This window comes from Coenobita brevimanus, chromosome 38 (assembly GCF_032717465.1).
Source record: "Coenobita brevimanus isolate Jiangsu-jjx chromosome 38, ASM3271746v2, whole genome shotgun sequence".
Lineage (NCBI taxonomy): Eukaryota > Metazoa > Arthropoda > Malacostraca > Decapoda > Coenobitidae > Coenobita > Coenobita brevimanus.
In genome coordinates this window covers 48,058,967-48,073,695 of record NC_136991.1, presented here as the reverse complement: position 1 = coordinate 48,073,695, position 14,729 = coordinate 48,058,967, and the positions used below count along the sequence as shown (strand labels likewise).

Here is a 14,729-nt window from a genome sequence, read left to right as displayed (position 1 = left end):
AAGAGGGAGGGGGAGGCCGAGGATGAGATGGAGGGATGGGGTGGAGAGGTATATGAGAGAGGGGGGTGTGAGTTGGGAGCAGGGCAGTGAAATGGCGGGGGACAGGGCGACTTGGAGGCGATTTGTTTGTGGCCACCCCAAACGGGATTGAGGCGTCTGGCAACAGATAGATAGAGAGATAGAAATTGGTTATACTGGTATAAATTGTATACCAACATTTTCATTGATGTTTATACTACATGGTAAACTAATAAAAACACTCAAAACTGATGAGTTAAAGTACAGTGAAGATACTGAAATGCAGTGAGAATAATGTGTTGCCACAGTGAAAATAACTTCCCAACACCCTACTACAATATTTTGCCTGCACCATTCAAGAGCTAAACATATGTCTATATATATATTTTTTTTATGTGAGGAAGAAGGAACTAAGGGCCACGAGCCCACAAAACTGCTCCTTCCAAGAGAAAAACAAAATACAAGAGAGAGCCAAATTCAAGATCCGATCATTTCGAGATGCCTGGACACACTGCGTTTGAAAGACTGGAGATCATAGGAAGCAGGAAATACAGACAGAGGGAGACAGTTCCAGAGTTGACCTGATGCATAAATGAAGGACTGGGAGTAACGGTTAACTCTTGCATTAGAGAGTTGGACAGAAAAGGGATGAGAGTTTGCTGTTAGAAGGGTGCTACGCGCCCATCGTAGAGGTGGAGGAATGCATGCAGACAGTTCAGAGGAGCAGTGACCATTGAAGTAGTGAGAGAAAAGAGATAAAGATGCAACAGTGCCCCGAAGAGACAGAGGTTGAAGGGAGTCGGTAAGAGGAGGAAAGTTAATGAGACAAAAAGCCTTTGACTCCACCCTATTGAGAAGAGCTGTATGTGGGGAGCCTCCCCACACATGAGAGTTGTACTCCACACAGGGATAGATAAAACTCCTGTATAGAGTTGGCTTAGCACACCTAATCTCTTGGAAGCAGATTTTACAAGAGATGTAATATGATCTTTCCAAGATAAGTCCCTAGTAAATGAAACCCCAAGCATGTTCAAGGATGATGCTGGATTAAGCTGAATATTATTAAACACTAGTGGGTATACCTGTGGAAGATTTTGTTGGGTTGATAGGTGTAAGAACTGAGTCTTTGATGTATTAAAAACAACCAGATTATTTTTACCCCAGTCAGAGATATGAGTCAAGTCAGATATTAGGTGCGCCATAGCCTCATCCCTTGCTTGTTGAAGTAACTGCTGAGATGGACGTTGTGGGAACCGAATGGAAAGGTGAAGGGTGGAGTCATCAGCGAATGAGTGGATAGGGTTAGATGTACAGCTTAGAAGGTCATTGATGAATAAAAGGAAGAGAGTTGGTGATAGGACAGAGCCCTGAGGAACACCACAGTTAACAGATCTAGAAGAACAACGATGGCTGTCTACAACAGTAGCTATAGAATGATCAGAAAGGAAGCTAAAGATGAAGACACAGATAGAAGGATTGAAACCGTAAGAGAGCAGTTGGGAAATTAAAGATTTATGCCAGACTCGATTGAAAGCCTTTGAGATGTCAAGTGCAATGGCAAAGTTTTCGCCAATGTCCCGAAAGGAGGATGACTAGGAGTCTGAAAGGTATGTGAGAAGATCGCCAGTGGATCGTCCTTGACGGAACCCACACTGACGATCAGAAAGAAGGTTGTGATAGGAAAGATGATTTAAATTTTTTCTATTAAGAACTGACTTGAAAACTTTTGAGATACAGGATGTTAAAGCAATTGGACGAATGTTAGAGGGTTGGGAATGGTCACCATTCTTTGGGACTGGCTGAATGAGAGCAAACTTCCAGCAAGATGCAAAGGTACAAGTTGAAACACAAAGAGGAAAGAGTTTGCCTAGGCAGGGTGTAAGCACAGAGGCACAGTTCTTGAGAACAACAGGAGGGACTCCATCAGGCCCATATGCCTTATTAGTATTGAGGCCAGTGATGGCAAAAAATACATCAGCTGAAGAAATTTTAATGTCAGCCATGAGGAAGTCAGAGGGGGGAAGTGATGGAGGAAGAGCACCGGAATCGTCTAAGGTGGAATTGGAGGAGAAAGTCTGAGCGAAGAGATCTGCTTTATCAGTAGAAGAAATAGCTACAGAGCCATCAGAGTAGAAAAGAGGGGGGAAGGATGATGAGGTAAAGTTGTTAGAAAGGTTTTGGGCACGGTGCCAGAGGGAGCGGAAAGAATTCGAGTTGGAGAGTTGAGAGCACTTAGTACAGATGAAATTATTTTTAGCAGAGCGAAGAACAGACTTAGCACGATTCCGGGCAGAAACATACAGTATAAAAGATGTGATTCAGGGATGGGTTGGCTCCGGTACCTTTTATAGGCCCTCTCCTTGTTGTGGATAGCATTAGAACAAGCGTGATTAAACCAAGGCTTTTTTGCAATAGTCAAGGATATGAAAGAGGAATGTATGCTTCCATGCCCGAGAGAATAACCTCCATAATGCGCAAGGCACACCCAGATGGCTCCCGGCCATGGAAGCAATAATCATTCCAGGGAAAATCAAAGAAGTACTGCCTGAGGGCCTCTCAATCCGCAGCTCCAAAGTGCCACAAGCTTTCACATTGTGTCTTTAGACTTTTGATACAACCAATGGTTTTTGAGTAAACAGCCAAAAATCATGCAAGTGCACCCCTCCACCTCCACTGAAAGCCAAGAAAAAGCTGATTTTTTAGAGTGTTGGCCTTGAAATAGACATCCTCCCCCATGACGCAGCAAAGATTGACGCACTTCATGCTAAAACTTAATTTTTGGTGAACATTTTTGTCCAAAATTGCCCAATCAGAATCCCTTCAGACCAACACTGACAAGAGCATCATAGTGCATCATGGGTTCCTCTTCAGCCTAACACCATTTTGACTCATTTTGCATGCACGCAGGAATTAACATTTCGAATTGTGTCAGCCATGGAGAAGTTCTATGTGATGGATGTAATGACATACTGTCTTCTTCTGGCAGTGAGCTCCAGGAAATAATCTGCAAGTGGACAGAATCTCTGCCTAGTTAAAATGCAAAAAAATATAGGAAATGTTGCCGAGTAAACCCCGTCTGTCTGGACAGGTAGACTCATGAACTGCAGGGATGCAACCAGGACTGCAGGACCATCCCATGTTGGGAACCAATGTTCCCTTGTGGTAGACAATGTCTCGCCACACCAAGGTGTGGGAAAAAGTGTGGTGCAAATTTCGTTATCCACCCAGTTAACAGGGGCATCACAGTACACTCCACATCACCCAGTTATATTGCTTCCACAGTGATATAAATGGTTTCCTAAGTTACAGGAAACCATTAGGCTTGTCACTCACTGTACAGCCACCTAGAGTGGAAAGAAGGGTGCATACAATAAAAGGTATCAGGAAGGATGGGAGAAACAGGATGAGGAATGGCAGACACAGTAATGAATGATAAAGGTGAAGGAAATAAACTGCACTATGAGGTCTGTTCAGAAAGTATCTGACCTTAGGCTCTAAAAAAAATAAATAGCCAATCTGTTGAGCTAGGATGCTAATCCCCCTCAAAGTAGGCCCCTTCTGACTTGACACAAGTAATTCAGCATTCTTTTCACAGCCTGAAACATTTTTCAACGTTGGTTTTCGGTATCTCCTGCAGGTGCTTTGTCACTTATGTCATGATCTCTTCTCTCAGCTCAAATTGGGAACTCTTTGGTGGAGTTCTAAGTTTGGGGAATAACCAAAGGTAGCACAGAGTCATGTCGGGTGAGCAGGTAGCCTGCTGAACCCGCGGGATGTTGTGCTTGGCCAAAAATTCCTGAATCAGCTGAGAAGAATGGGCAGGGGTATTGTCATGGTGCAGCTTCCAACTTGCTGCTTTCCAAAGGTCTGGTCTCTTTCGCCAAACTGCATACCGAAGATGACAGATAATATCGAGGTAGTAAGGTCTGTTGACGGTCGGGTTTTCTGGTGCGTATTGATGATGCACAACACCATGGTAGTTTAAAAAAAAAACTGTCAACATAAATTTCACCTTCCTGAGGACCTGTCGTGATTTTTTTGGCCAAGGCAACCCTGCCTGCTTTCACTGGGAAAACTGTGCTTTGGTTTCTCGGTCATACCCATACACCCAAGTCTCATCTCAAGTGATAACAGTCTTCATAAAGTCTGGCTTGTGATTTACACACTCCAACGTGTCTCAAGTAACATTCATCCACAAGGTGTGTTGTTCACGTGAAAGAAGTTTTGAATAGAACTTGACAGCAACTCATCGCATGCCAAAATCATCTGTTAAAATTTCAAATGCTGATCCACTGGTGATTCCAATGTCATTGGCAATTTTTCTGACAGTCACCTGACAGTTTCCCATGACCAAATCGCTGACTTTCTTCACATTTTCAGCATTCCTGCTTGCTGATGGCCTCCCAGGACATGGATTGCTCCTAAATGACATCTGGCCATTTTTGAAGTGATTGTGCCACCCCTTTATTTGCGTTATCCCCATGGCTTCATTCCCAAAATCTTGCTCGATCTTCCTAATAGTTTCAACTTGGATATCATCTAGTTTTTGACAAAATCTGATGCAGTGATGCTGTTCAACTTTTTTGGTCATCGTAACGATCATGGGAACGTGATAAGCATAAAGTGAATGACCATGAAAACAGGCTAACTGACAACCACTGAGTACATTAATCAAGTATGCGCATAAAGGTCCTGCACTCCACTACACAAAACCCCGCTCCTATCCTCCAACTGGTTGGTGAAAAAAATGAGGTCAGATACCTGTACTTTCTAAACAGACCTCGTATATATATCAAGTGAGTGGCTGGTGGTCGCCACCACCTACCACGGCTATAATGATGAGAGAGACACAAGTGGTGTGGTGGTACTTACACTGTACTCTGGTGGCGGTGAGGCACCAGCCACAGCCTGGTCCTCTGTCCTTTCACTGTCTCCTGGGTCTGGCATCTCTGAAACACTTTCTTCTTCTGATTCTGCTAGCTGTTGGGAAAACAATGTATCAGAAATAACTTATTCCAAGCTAAACATAATGCATCCTAGAAATACAAATCTGATGACTGCAACATCAACCTGCCACCTCAAAAATGTCTACTTTTAATGTTGTCTGCTGTAGCTGCCAGTAATCTACCAGCAGCAAATTTTTTATTGTTTAACATACCTTTACCATTACCCTATCCCTACCTTCATAACTAGAGCAGTTATTGTAAAAATGGGTGGACACAATCTAGAAAAAAAGGGGGGGGAGGAACTAACATCTGAACACTTTGTGAATTTGGCCTTACAGCCATTCAGTCATCATTCAGCCCTTCAACAACTCCACCCCACAGAAGAAACCATCCACTCTGGCTCACTTAAAAAAGTAATTGCCTGAATACCCAGTTCACAGAATAACAAACAGCAGCCGCAAGAATTTTTTTATGGCTCTAAAACCTCTCACTGTGGTAATTCTTTTAACATCAGCATTTATGTTGGCATAATGATATTGGTAGCTATTAGTGACAGGCTGCAAAATAATGGTGATTTCATGTGTGAAGTGTGTCAGGAAGAACATGTAGAGACTTAGTGTGAATGGATTGTTCTTGCTGGAAAGTCTCGAGTGTGTGGAGGAGTTTTGTTATTTGGAGGGCATGTTATGTGCTGTAGGTAGTCGCTGAAGTTGGCTTTGGCTAGGGTAAGGAGTGGTTGGAGGAAGTTCAGGGAGATGTTGCATGGCCTAATTTTGAGAGGGATCTCCCTCCATGATAAGGAATCCTTGTAAGAGGCATGTGTTAGGAGTGTGCCTGTACGGTAATGAGACCTTGGCAGTTAAGGAAGAAGATATTAGTAAACTGAAACGTACAGAAATGACAATGATTAAGTGAATGTGTAGTGTGTCCTTCAATGTGCGACTCGGGAGGAGGGGGGAGGTGCTAGGATTACGACTGAAGAGTTGGAAGGAAGAATGGGACTTGATGTACTCGTATTGCAATAAAGAGGGGTTGATTGAGATCGTTTAGACATACTGCGAGGATGGAAGATGATAACTGGGTACTGAAGAGGTACAACAAGTACCTCTTCCTAACCTTGCATTTTAACCTAACCTAACCTAACCTAACCTAGCATTTTAATCTAACCCAACCTAGCTTCACCAAGAATCAAGTAAGTTTTAGCAAGTCTGCCATTACAAATGTTGGTGAGGCATAAGGAACATGATGATAACAAGAGGAAAAAAGTCAAGAGAAAAAAATTGTTTAACACCATGAAAAGTTAGGAAAATACAGAAAACAACCCATTTGAATACTGGACAAGTGTGGACGTGTCTGAGTCCACTCTACTACCGGTACTACTACTATGGCATTTGCATCGTTTGCTTGCCTTTTTATTGCTGGGAGGTTAAGAGTGAAGAACTGAAGATGGCTGGAAAGGACTGAGAAGATAAAATACAGAGAGAAAGCAGAGGGAGTAATGAAGTGTAAAGAGATGAGGATGAAGCCAAGCCACTAGGATCTGGTCATGATGACCAAAGGGTTTGTTTACAACCAGCGGGGAAAGTTTCAAGGGACAAAAACATTTGTGGCCATTGTGAATTTGAGTGTACTAGCCATGGCAAAGGTGGTGACAGTTTGTTCTGTGGCTACTGTAGGAACCGAGTTCATGCTTCGTGTGGACGGTATCACATACGATATGTATAAGATGCTTGTCAAACTAGCCAAGAATGTTCCTAACATGTCATACTACTGAACATTTAATCACTGTAAGACAACAGTGGGAGAAATTCTGAAGCAGCTAAGGCCTATCAGACAAAAGATAGTAGAAAACTCACAATGGATTACAGCTCTAGAGAAGACAGTGAAAGAACAGCATCTGGTGATGAAGAGTAAATAAAAGAAGAAACTGAAACCTCAGTAGCCCAGACAATAGAGATGGTGAAACAGTCATGGGCTACTGAAGAGGATAGCTCCTCTAGGATTAAGAATGTGTTGTTTACAAACATACCAAAGTCACAGACGGGGGATGGTGAAGCAAGCAAAGTACATGACAAGAAGACGGTGTGCAAATTAATGAAGGAGGATATGGGGATGCATGAGGTAGATCCTAACCTGCAAGAGAAGGTGACAGCTGTAATTAGGTTGGGTAAGGAACCAGTTCAAGGCCTAAGGTTGCTAAAGGTATGGAAGTTTTTGACAAAGACAAAACAGCAAGCAAGATGTTAAGAGCAGCTTATAAACTGAACCAATCGACAAAAGAGGAGGTCAAGAACGTTAAAGTGTTTAGGGATCTGTGTAAAACAGACAGGGAGAAAAGGAAGATACGGTACTGGTGGAGGACATGATAAGCAAAAACCAGGAACTGACGGATAAGGAAATAAAGGACTACATGTGGATGATTCGTGGGGACAGCGTTGTGAAAGTTAAAGTAGATCTGACTCAGGCAGCATCAAAATTTTTAGATAACACTTGCACTGCACTGCAACAAAAATGTGTTTTTGGAAATGTTGATGGTACAACAAACAAAGTGGTAGAACTAGAATTACAATCTCTAGTAAATAAATAGCATGGTGGAACGAAGAGGTTAGACAAGCTATGGTATAAAAGAAGAAAGCATGTCGTGAGTGGATGGGAAGCACGGGCGTGGAGGAAGTTGAGAGACAGAAGAGAGAGTTATATGTAGAGAGGATGAGAGAGGTGAAAAGATTAGTCAGAGATAGTAAGAAGTGAGTGGATGAGATATTTGGAAAGAATTTATGTGTAAAGTGAGGGGAATGTAAGAAAATGTTCTGGAAAGAGGTAAAGAGAGTTACACAGGGAGATTAAAAAAAAGGTTAGTAGGGTAGTGAAAGTTAAAAATGGTAAATTGCTAGAAGAGAAGGTAAAAAAAGTGAGCAGATGGAGAGAACACCTTAAGGAACTCTTAACCATAAAGAATGAAAGTAATGCGAGTGTAAGTGGTTGGGGAATGGTTAGGAGAAGGAGGGAGGTGAGAAGAGAGGAAGAAATAAGTAGGACAGAAGTACAGCAGTGGAGGAACTCAAAATCGGAAAAGCCCCAGCAGTTGATGGAGTGTGTGGTGAAATGATGAAGCATGGGGGATAGATAGTAGTAATATGGATATGGAAGATATGACGATTGGTCTGGGAGGAAGGTGGGGTCCAAGAGGATTGGAAGTCAGGTATAATTATTCCCCTGTACAAAGGAAAGGGGGGAAAAAGAAGTTTGTGGTAACCAAAGGGACATCTGTCTTCTTAATGTTATAGGATAAGTATATGGTAGGATACTTATTGACAGACAATGGAAAAGGGGGAAAAGAAGTGTGTGGTAATCATAGAGGCACTGCTCTTCTTAGTGTAAAAGGAAAAGTATATGGTAGGATCTTACTGACAGAGTTAGGGAAGTACCAGAGGATTTAGTTGCAGAAGAACAGGGAGGTTTTAGGAAGGGAAGAGGTTGAGGAGATCAGATATTTATTCTATCTATCTATCTATCGCCAGACGCCTCAATCCTGTTCGAGGTGGCCACAAACAAATCTCCTCCACGTCGCCCTGTCCCCCGCCATTTCACTGCTCCGCTCCCAAATCACACCTCACTCTCTCATATACCTCTCCACCCCATCCCTCCATCTCATCCTCGGCCTCCCCCTCCCTCTTCCCCCCTCCACCTCACTCACATACACTCTCTTCGTCAGCCTTTCACCCTCCATCCTCTCCACATGGCCAAACCACCCCAGTGTATTCCTCCTAACGCTTCCTATCACATCCACATCCAAACCGCAGCGCTCCTTTATATCCTCATTTGTCAGCCTGTCTCTTCATGTGACTACACAGGCTCCTCTTAAATAACTCATTTCCACTGCTCTCACTCTTGACTTGTGTCCTTCCAGCAGTGTCCATGCTTCACTTCCATTCGTTAGAGTTGGTATCACAATACTGTCATGTAGTAACTTTTTCACTTCCATGCTCACTTCCCTGCTTCTTATCACTGCTTTCAAGGAACCAGCAGCTTTTCTTCCCTGCTGTACCCTTTCAAGCACTTCACCTTCCAAACCTCCATCCTTACTCATCACACTACCCAAGTACTTAAACATACTCACATTTTCCAGTTCCTCATCATTCAACCTTGTTGTACATTCACTGATTTCACCTCTCTCAAAGACCATCACTTTACTCTTCCCTACATTCATCTTTAGATTCCATTTCTTACACACTCTCCCAAACTCATCCACGAAGCCTTGCAGTTCTCCTTCATCTTCACTCAACAACACAGTATCATCTGCAAACAACAGTACAGGGAGTTTCCAAACACTATCCTCTCTCACCAGGGCCACTCCAACATCCACTACCCTACCTTGTACCTCTTTTATTACCCCATCCATGTACAGATTGAACAACCATGGAGACATGACACATCCCTGCTTCAACCCAACCTTCAAAGAGAAAAATTCACTCAGTTCACCATCCACACACACTGCAGCCTTAGCACGATCATACATACTCTTCACAGCATTCAACAACTTCCCATTTACTCCATATATTCTTAATACCTTCCACAATCCTTGTTTATCCACCCTGTCATATGCTTTCTCCAAATCCATGAAAGCCGCATACAACTTCTTTCCCTTCTCTAGAAACTTTTCCACTAAAGATCTAAGAATGAATATCAGATCTACACAAGCTCTTCCCTTCCTAAAGCCTCCCTGTTCTTCTCCAACTAATTCCTCTGTTCTTTCTCTAACTCTGTCAATAAGTATCCTACCATACACTTTTCCTATTATACTAAGAAGACAGATGCCCCTATGATTACCACACTTTTTTTTCCCCTTTTCCTTTGTACAAGGGAATAATTATACCTGACTTCCAATCCTCCGGGACTCTACCTTCCTCTCAGGCCAATCTGCACATTTTCCACATCCATTCTACTACTATCTCTCCCCCATACTTCAGCATTTCACCACACACTCCATCAATTCCTGGGGCTTTCCCCAATCTAACTTTCTTCATAGCTTCCACAACTTCTATCCTACTGATCTCTTCCTGTCTTCTCACCTCCCTTAGGTTTTTTGTGGAAAAATTTCTAGAGAAAGGACAGTTGTGTGCAGCCTTCACGGATTTGGAGAAAGCATAAGACAGGGTGGATAAACAAGATATACGGAAATTATTAAAAATATATGGAGTTTATGGGAAGTTGCTGAAAGCTGTGAAGAGTATACAAGGAGGCTTAGGCTGCAGTGGGTGTGGATAATGAGCTGAGTGAATTCTTCTGTCTACATGTTGGAATGAAACAGGGATGTGTCATGCCTCAATGGTTGTTCAATCTGCATATGGTTATAAAAGAGGTACGGTACAAGACAAGGCAGTGGATGTTGGAGAAGCCCTAATGAGAGAGGGCAGCATTTGGAAACTCTCTATACGGTACTGTTGTTTGCAGATGATGCTGTATTGTTAAGTGAAGACAAAGGGGAACTGCAAAGCTTGGTGAATGAGTTTGGAAGAGCATGTAGAAACGGAATCTAAAGGTGAATGTAGGGAAGAGTAAAGTTATGGTCTTCAAGAGAAATGAAGTCACTGGATGATGAGGAAATGTAAAATGTGAGTGCATTTAAGTGCTTGGGTAGTGTGATGAGAAAGGAAGGAAGTTTGGAGGGTAAAGTGCTTGAAAGAGTACAACAAGGAAGAAAGTTACTGATTCTTTGAAAGCAAATATAAGAAACAGGGACGTGAGCATGGAAGTTAAAAAGTCGCTGCATGGCAGTAATGTGATACCAACTCTAATGTATGGAAGTGAAGCTTGGACTTTGCTGAAAGGACACAAGTAAAGAGTGAGAGCAGTGGAAATGTGTTATCTGAGCAGATTATGTGGAGTTATATGGAGAGACAGACTGACAAATGAGGAAGTGATGGAACATTGTAGTGTGGATGTGGATGTGACAGAAAGTGTTAGGAGAAATACACTGAGATGGTTTGGCCATGTGGAGAGGATGGAGAACAAGAGACTAACAAGGCAAGTGTATGTGAGTGAGGTGGAGGGGGGGTGAGGAAGGGGGAGGCCAAGGATTAGATGAAGGGATGGAGTGGAGAGGTATTAAGAGAGGAGAGTGTGAGCAGACAGCAGGGCAATGAAATGGCAGGAGACAGGGTGACATGGAGGCGATTTGTTTGTGGCCACCCCTTACGAGATTAAGGCGTCTGGCAACAGATAGACTGATAGTTAACAAACTCCATCCTTCAACTGTTTGTTTTGTTGAAACAAAGCTAAATGATGATATAAAGTCTCTGGATGTTTTTCATGTTAATAAATATGTGGTACACGGTATTGCACTTGGTGGTGGAGTGTCCATTTTAGTGAACAAGTGTCCAATATCAGATAATACCAGTTAATTTTCTTCACAGTCATTTGTATGAGGAAGCAGTGTGGGTGCAAGAAGATCATTCAAGACTGTAAGATGCTAGTAGGTACTGTAGTGTCAAAAGGAAATTTCAAGGTTCCCTGGTTGTACAAAATGGCAAAATGTCTCAAAACAAATTCACACTCAAGAATGAACAAGAAATGGGAGCCCTACAAGAGAAGTCTCAACCTCCCATGCATCTGAAATAGGTAAACTTGAAATAGGTATATAATAGCAATTGAATTGGTAAGGTCCTTCCACTGCTTAGAGTAAAATGCACAATTACCAAACCAATAACCTACACAAAACAGTATGGTACTGATATAATACTGTTGCCTGCTATACTGATGAGTAATCTAAGAACTAAGTAACTTTTCATGTCTAATGTAAACCATGTAAGGAGGAACTTAGAGTATCAAAGTTTAGTTTCTCCCAGTATCTCCCTGGAGAACTGAATCAGGTAAGAAGACCAGGAAGGAAGGAAGTACTTCAAGGACATGTAACTACCTAACTGTTACTGACCTACTGACCTGTCATCAATGCTTACCACACCTTCGCCCGCAGTTGCCATGCTTATATTTCTATGTTATCATCGTTGAATAAATTAAAAGGAACACATATGACATCAAGTATGAGCTGACACATACATACATTGAAAAAAGTCAATGAGATTCCCCTCTCAACTCGATAAATATGTGGCCTTCATGGGCGCACCTAACGATATTTATATTGGGCTATACAGTATAAAGCAAAAATTGGAGGGTATTCTACTGGTAATACATAAAATAATATTACTCACTGGCTGGTATCGTATGCTGGATGGCATAATATTTCCACCAGGAGGTGTCAAATTTCTAAATATCAGATTTGACAACCTCAGTAGAGATATTGTTTTGCTCGGCGATGTTGTCGATTTCTACCCTGTGCACTTGCCTAGAATTTTGGCATATCTTATCAATTTAAAAGGGTACAATTAAAATTACCTAAACATGTCTCAAAAATAGGATAATGATTTTTGTTGTAACAAGTACTATTTTCATTGTAATTTTTTGTGACAAATATTTTATAACGCACATATACTTACGTCATTACGTATGAAGCCGCTGGCAGCCATATTGCTATACTTGCACACTGGTTAAGATCCCCTATATCATCTCATAATCAAGTTGTTGATGACACAGTTAATACCATTCAAGTGAGTAAAGAAAATTCTCAAGGCTCCTTAAGTCTGGCAGAGGATTTTATCTGATTACCACGACAGTGAGATAAAGCTTAGATAACAATGTCGCATAGGAGTGAGTTGACAACTCAGAATCATATGCAAGGGCGAATGACAGTGACGATCACAGGAAGTTATGACATAAAGGGATTATGCTGTGACCCTGGAGACCTGTCCAAGAGTTTCACGAAAAACGAAACGTTATTAGACTGATAAAAGAAGTGTGTGGTAATCATAGGGGCATTTGTCTTCTTAGTGTAATGGGAAAAGTATACGATAGGATGCTTATTGACAGAGTTAGGGAAATAACAGAGGAATTAGTTGGAGAAGAACAGGGAGGCTTTAGGAAGAGAAGAGGTTGTGTAGCTCAGATATTCTTAGATCTTTAGAGGAAAGTTTCTAGAGAAGGGAAAGAAGTTGTATGTGGCCTTCATGGATTTGGAGAAAGCATATGACAGGGTGGAGAGACAAGGATTGTGGAAAGTACTATGAATATATGGAGTAGATGGGAAGATGTTGAATGCTGTGAAGAGTATGTATGAGGGTGCTAAGGCTGCAGTGCGTGTGGATAGTGAACTGAGTGAGTTTTTCTATTTGAAGGTTGGATTGAGAAACAGGAATGTGTCATGTCTCCATGGTTGTTCAATCTGTATATGGATGGGGTTATAAAAGAGATACAAGGTAGGGCAGTGGATGCTGGAGTGGCCCTGATGAGAGAGGGCAGTGTTTGGAAACTTCCTGTACTGTTGTTTGCAGATGATACTGTGTTGTTAAGTGAAGACGAAGGAGAGCTGCAAGGCTTCGTGGATGAGTTTGGGAGAGTGTGTAAGAAACGAAATCTAAAGGTGAATGTAGGGAAGAGTAAAGTTATGGTCTTCGAGAGAAATAAAGTCAGTGGATGTACAGTGAGGTTGGATGATGAGGAAATGGAAAATGTGAGTCCGTTTAAGTACTTGCTTAATGTGATGAGTAAGGATGGAAGTTTGGAGGGTGAAGTGCTTGAAAGGGTACAACAAGGAAGAAAGGTTGCTGGTTCCTTGAAGGCAGTGATAAGAAACAAGGAAATGTGCATGGAAGTGAAAAAATTATTACATGACAGTATTGTGATACCAACTCTAACGTATGGAAGTGAAGCTTGGGCGTTGTTGAAGGGACACAAGTCAAGAGTGAGAGCAGTTGAAATGAGTTATTTGAGAGGAGCGTGTGGAGTCACATGGAGAGACAGACTGACAAATGAGGATGTGAAGGAGCGTTGTGGTGTGGATGTGGATGTGATAGGAAGCGTTAGGAAAAACACATTAAAGTGGTTCGGCCATGTAGAGAGGATGGAGAGTGAGAGACTGACGAGGAGAGTGTATGTGAGTGAGGTGGAGCGGGAGAGAGGGAGGGGAAGGCCAAGGATGCGATGGAGGGATGGAGTGGAGACGTATATGAGAGAAGGGGGTGTCACGAGTCGGCTCGTGACATTATATTTAGTGGGAAACCGCGAACTCTAGTAGATTCCCAGTGTTTATCGTTCAGGTAACCGCTAACCCGGTCGGGAGTGTTTTCAAAATAATTTTTCACTGTCATAAGTGATCGTCTTTGTGCAAGACATTAGCGCTTCCGCTGAGCGATTTGTTGTGGCAGTGTTTTGCTCATTCTAGCCGTTGGTAATGCGGCCACAACGCTCCCCTCTTTCCCACGATTTAGTCAGTCGAGGTTTGAGCGCCACGAAAGCAGGTTGGGCCAGAGCGTGTAGTGCTGCCGTTCCTGTATTTCCACATAGTGTGATAGGCGAGAGACAGCGAGTGCAGTGTCCTTCCAGTAACGACACCCAGTCATCCGCTTTGTCCACTTTTCTGACCAGTATTTCTTTTCGTTTTCCTAGGCTTAAGAGTTAGCTTTTGAGTGAGCGAGTGAGTGCGATCTCTATTTTGAATTCATCTTGAGACTTATGTAACGTTAATTTATTTTATTGTAATCAATAAATTAACGGTTCGTTTTCTTTGAGCTTAATGTAATGTAAACTCTTGTTTCATTTCTCCATTGAGCTTATTTCACTTATAGCTCCTAGCTTGCATAAACGCTTTGCTATTCATAACTGGGGGGGGGGGGCGCGGTAGCACAGAGGTAGCGCGCTGGACTCGAAATT

General features: G+C 42.4%; 1 protein-coding gene across 3 annotated transcripts in view; it reads right to left on the bottom strand.

The window, feature by feature from the left end:
* Ndfip (Nedd4 family interacting protein) overlaps window positions 1–12,282 on the bottom strand; it is a 42,185-nt gene extending 29,903 nt beyond the window's left edge. For all 3 annotated transcript variants that reach the window (XM_080269892.1, XM_080269893.1, XM_080269894.1), the window contains exons 1-2: window positions 12,176–12,282; window positions 4,891–4,998 (exon numbers count right to left, since the gene is read on the bottom strand). In XM_080269892.1, coding sequence (XP_080126018.1) covers window positions 4,891–4,998; window positions 12,176–12,202 — 135 coding nt within the window. In that variant the 5' untranslated portion in view covers window positions 12,203–12,282. The remainder of the gene's footprint in view (window positions 1–4,890; window positions 4,999–12,175) is intronic.
* Window positions 12,283–14,729: the final 2,447 nt, after the last annotated feature.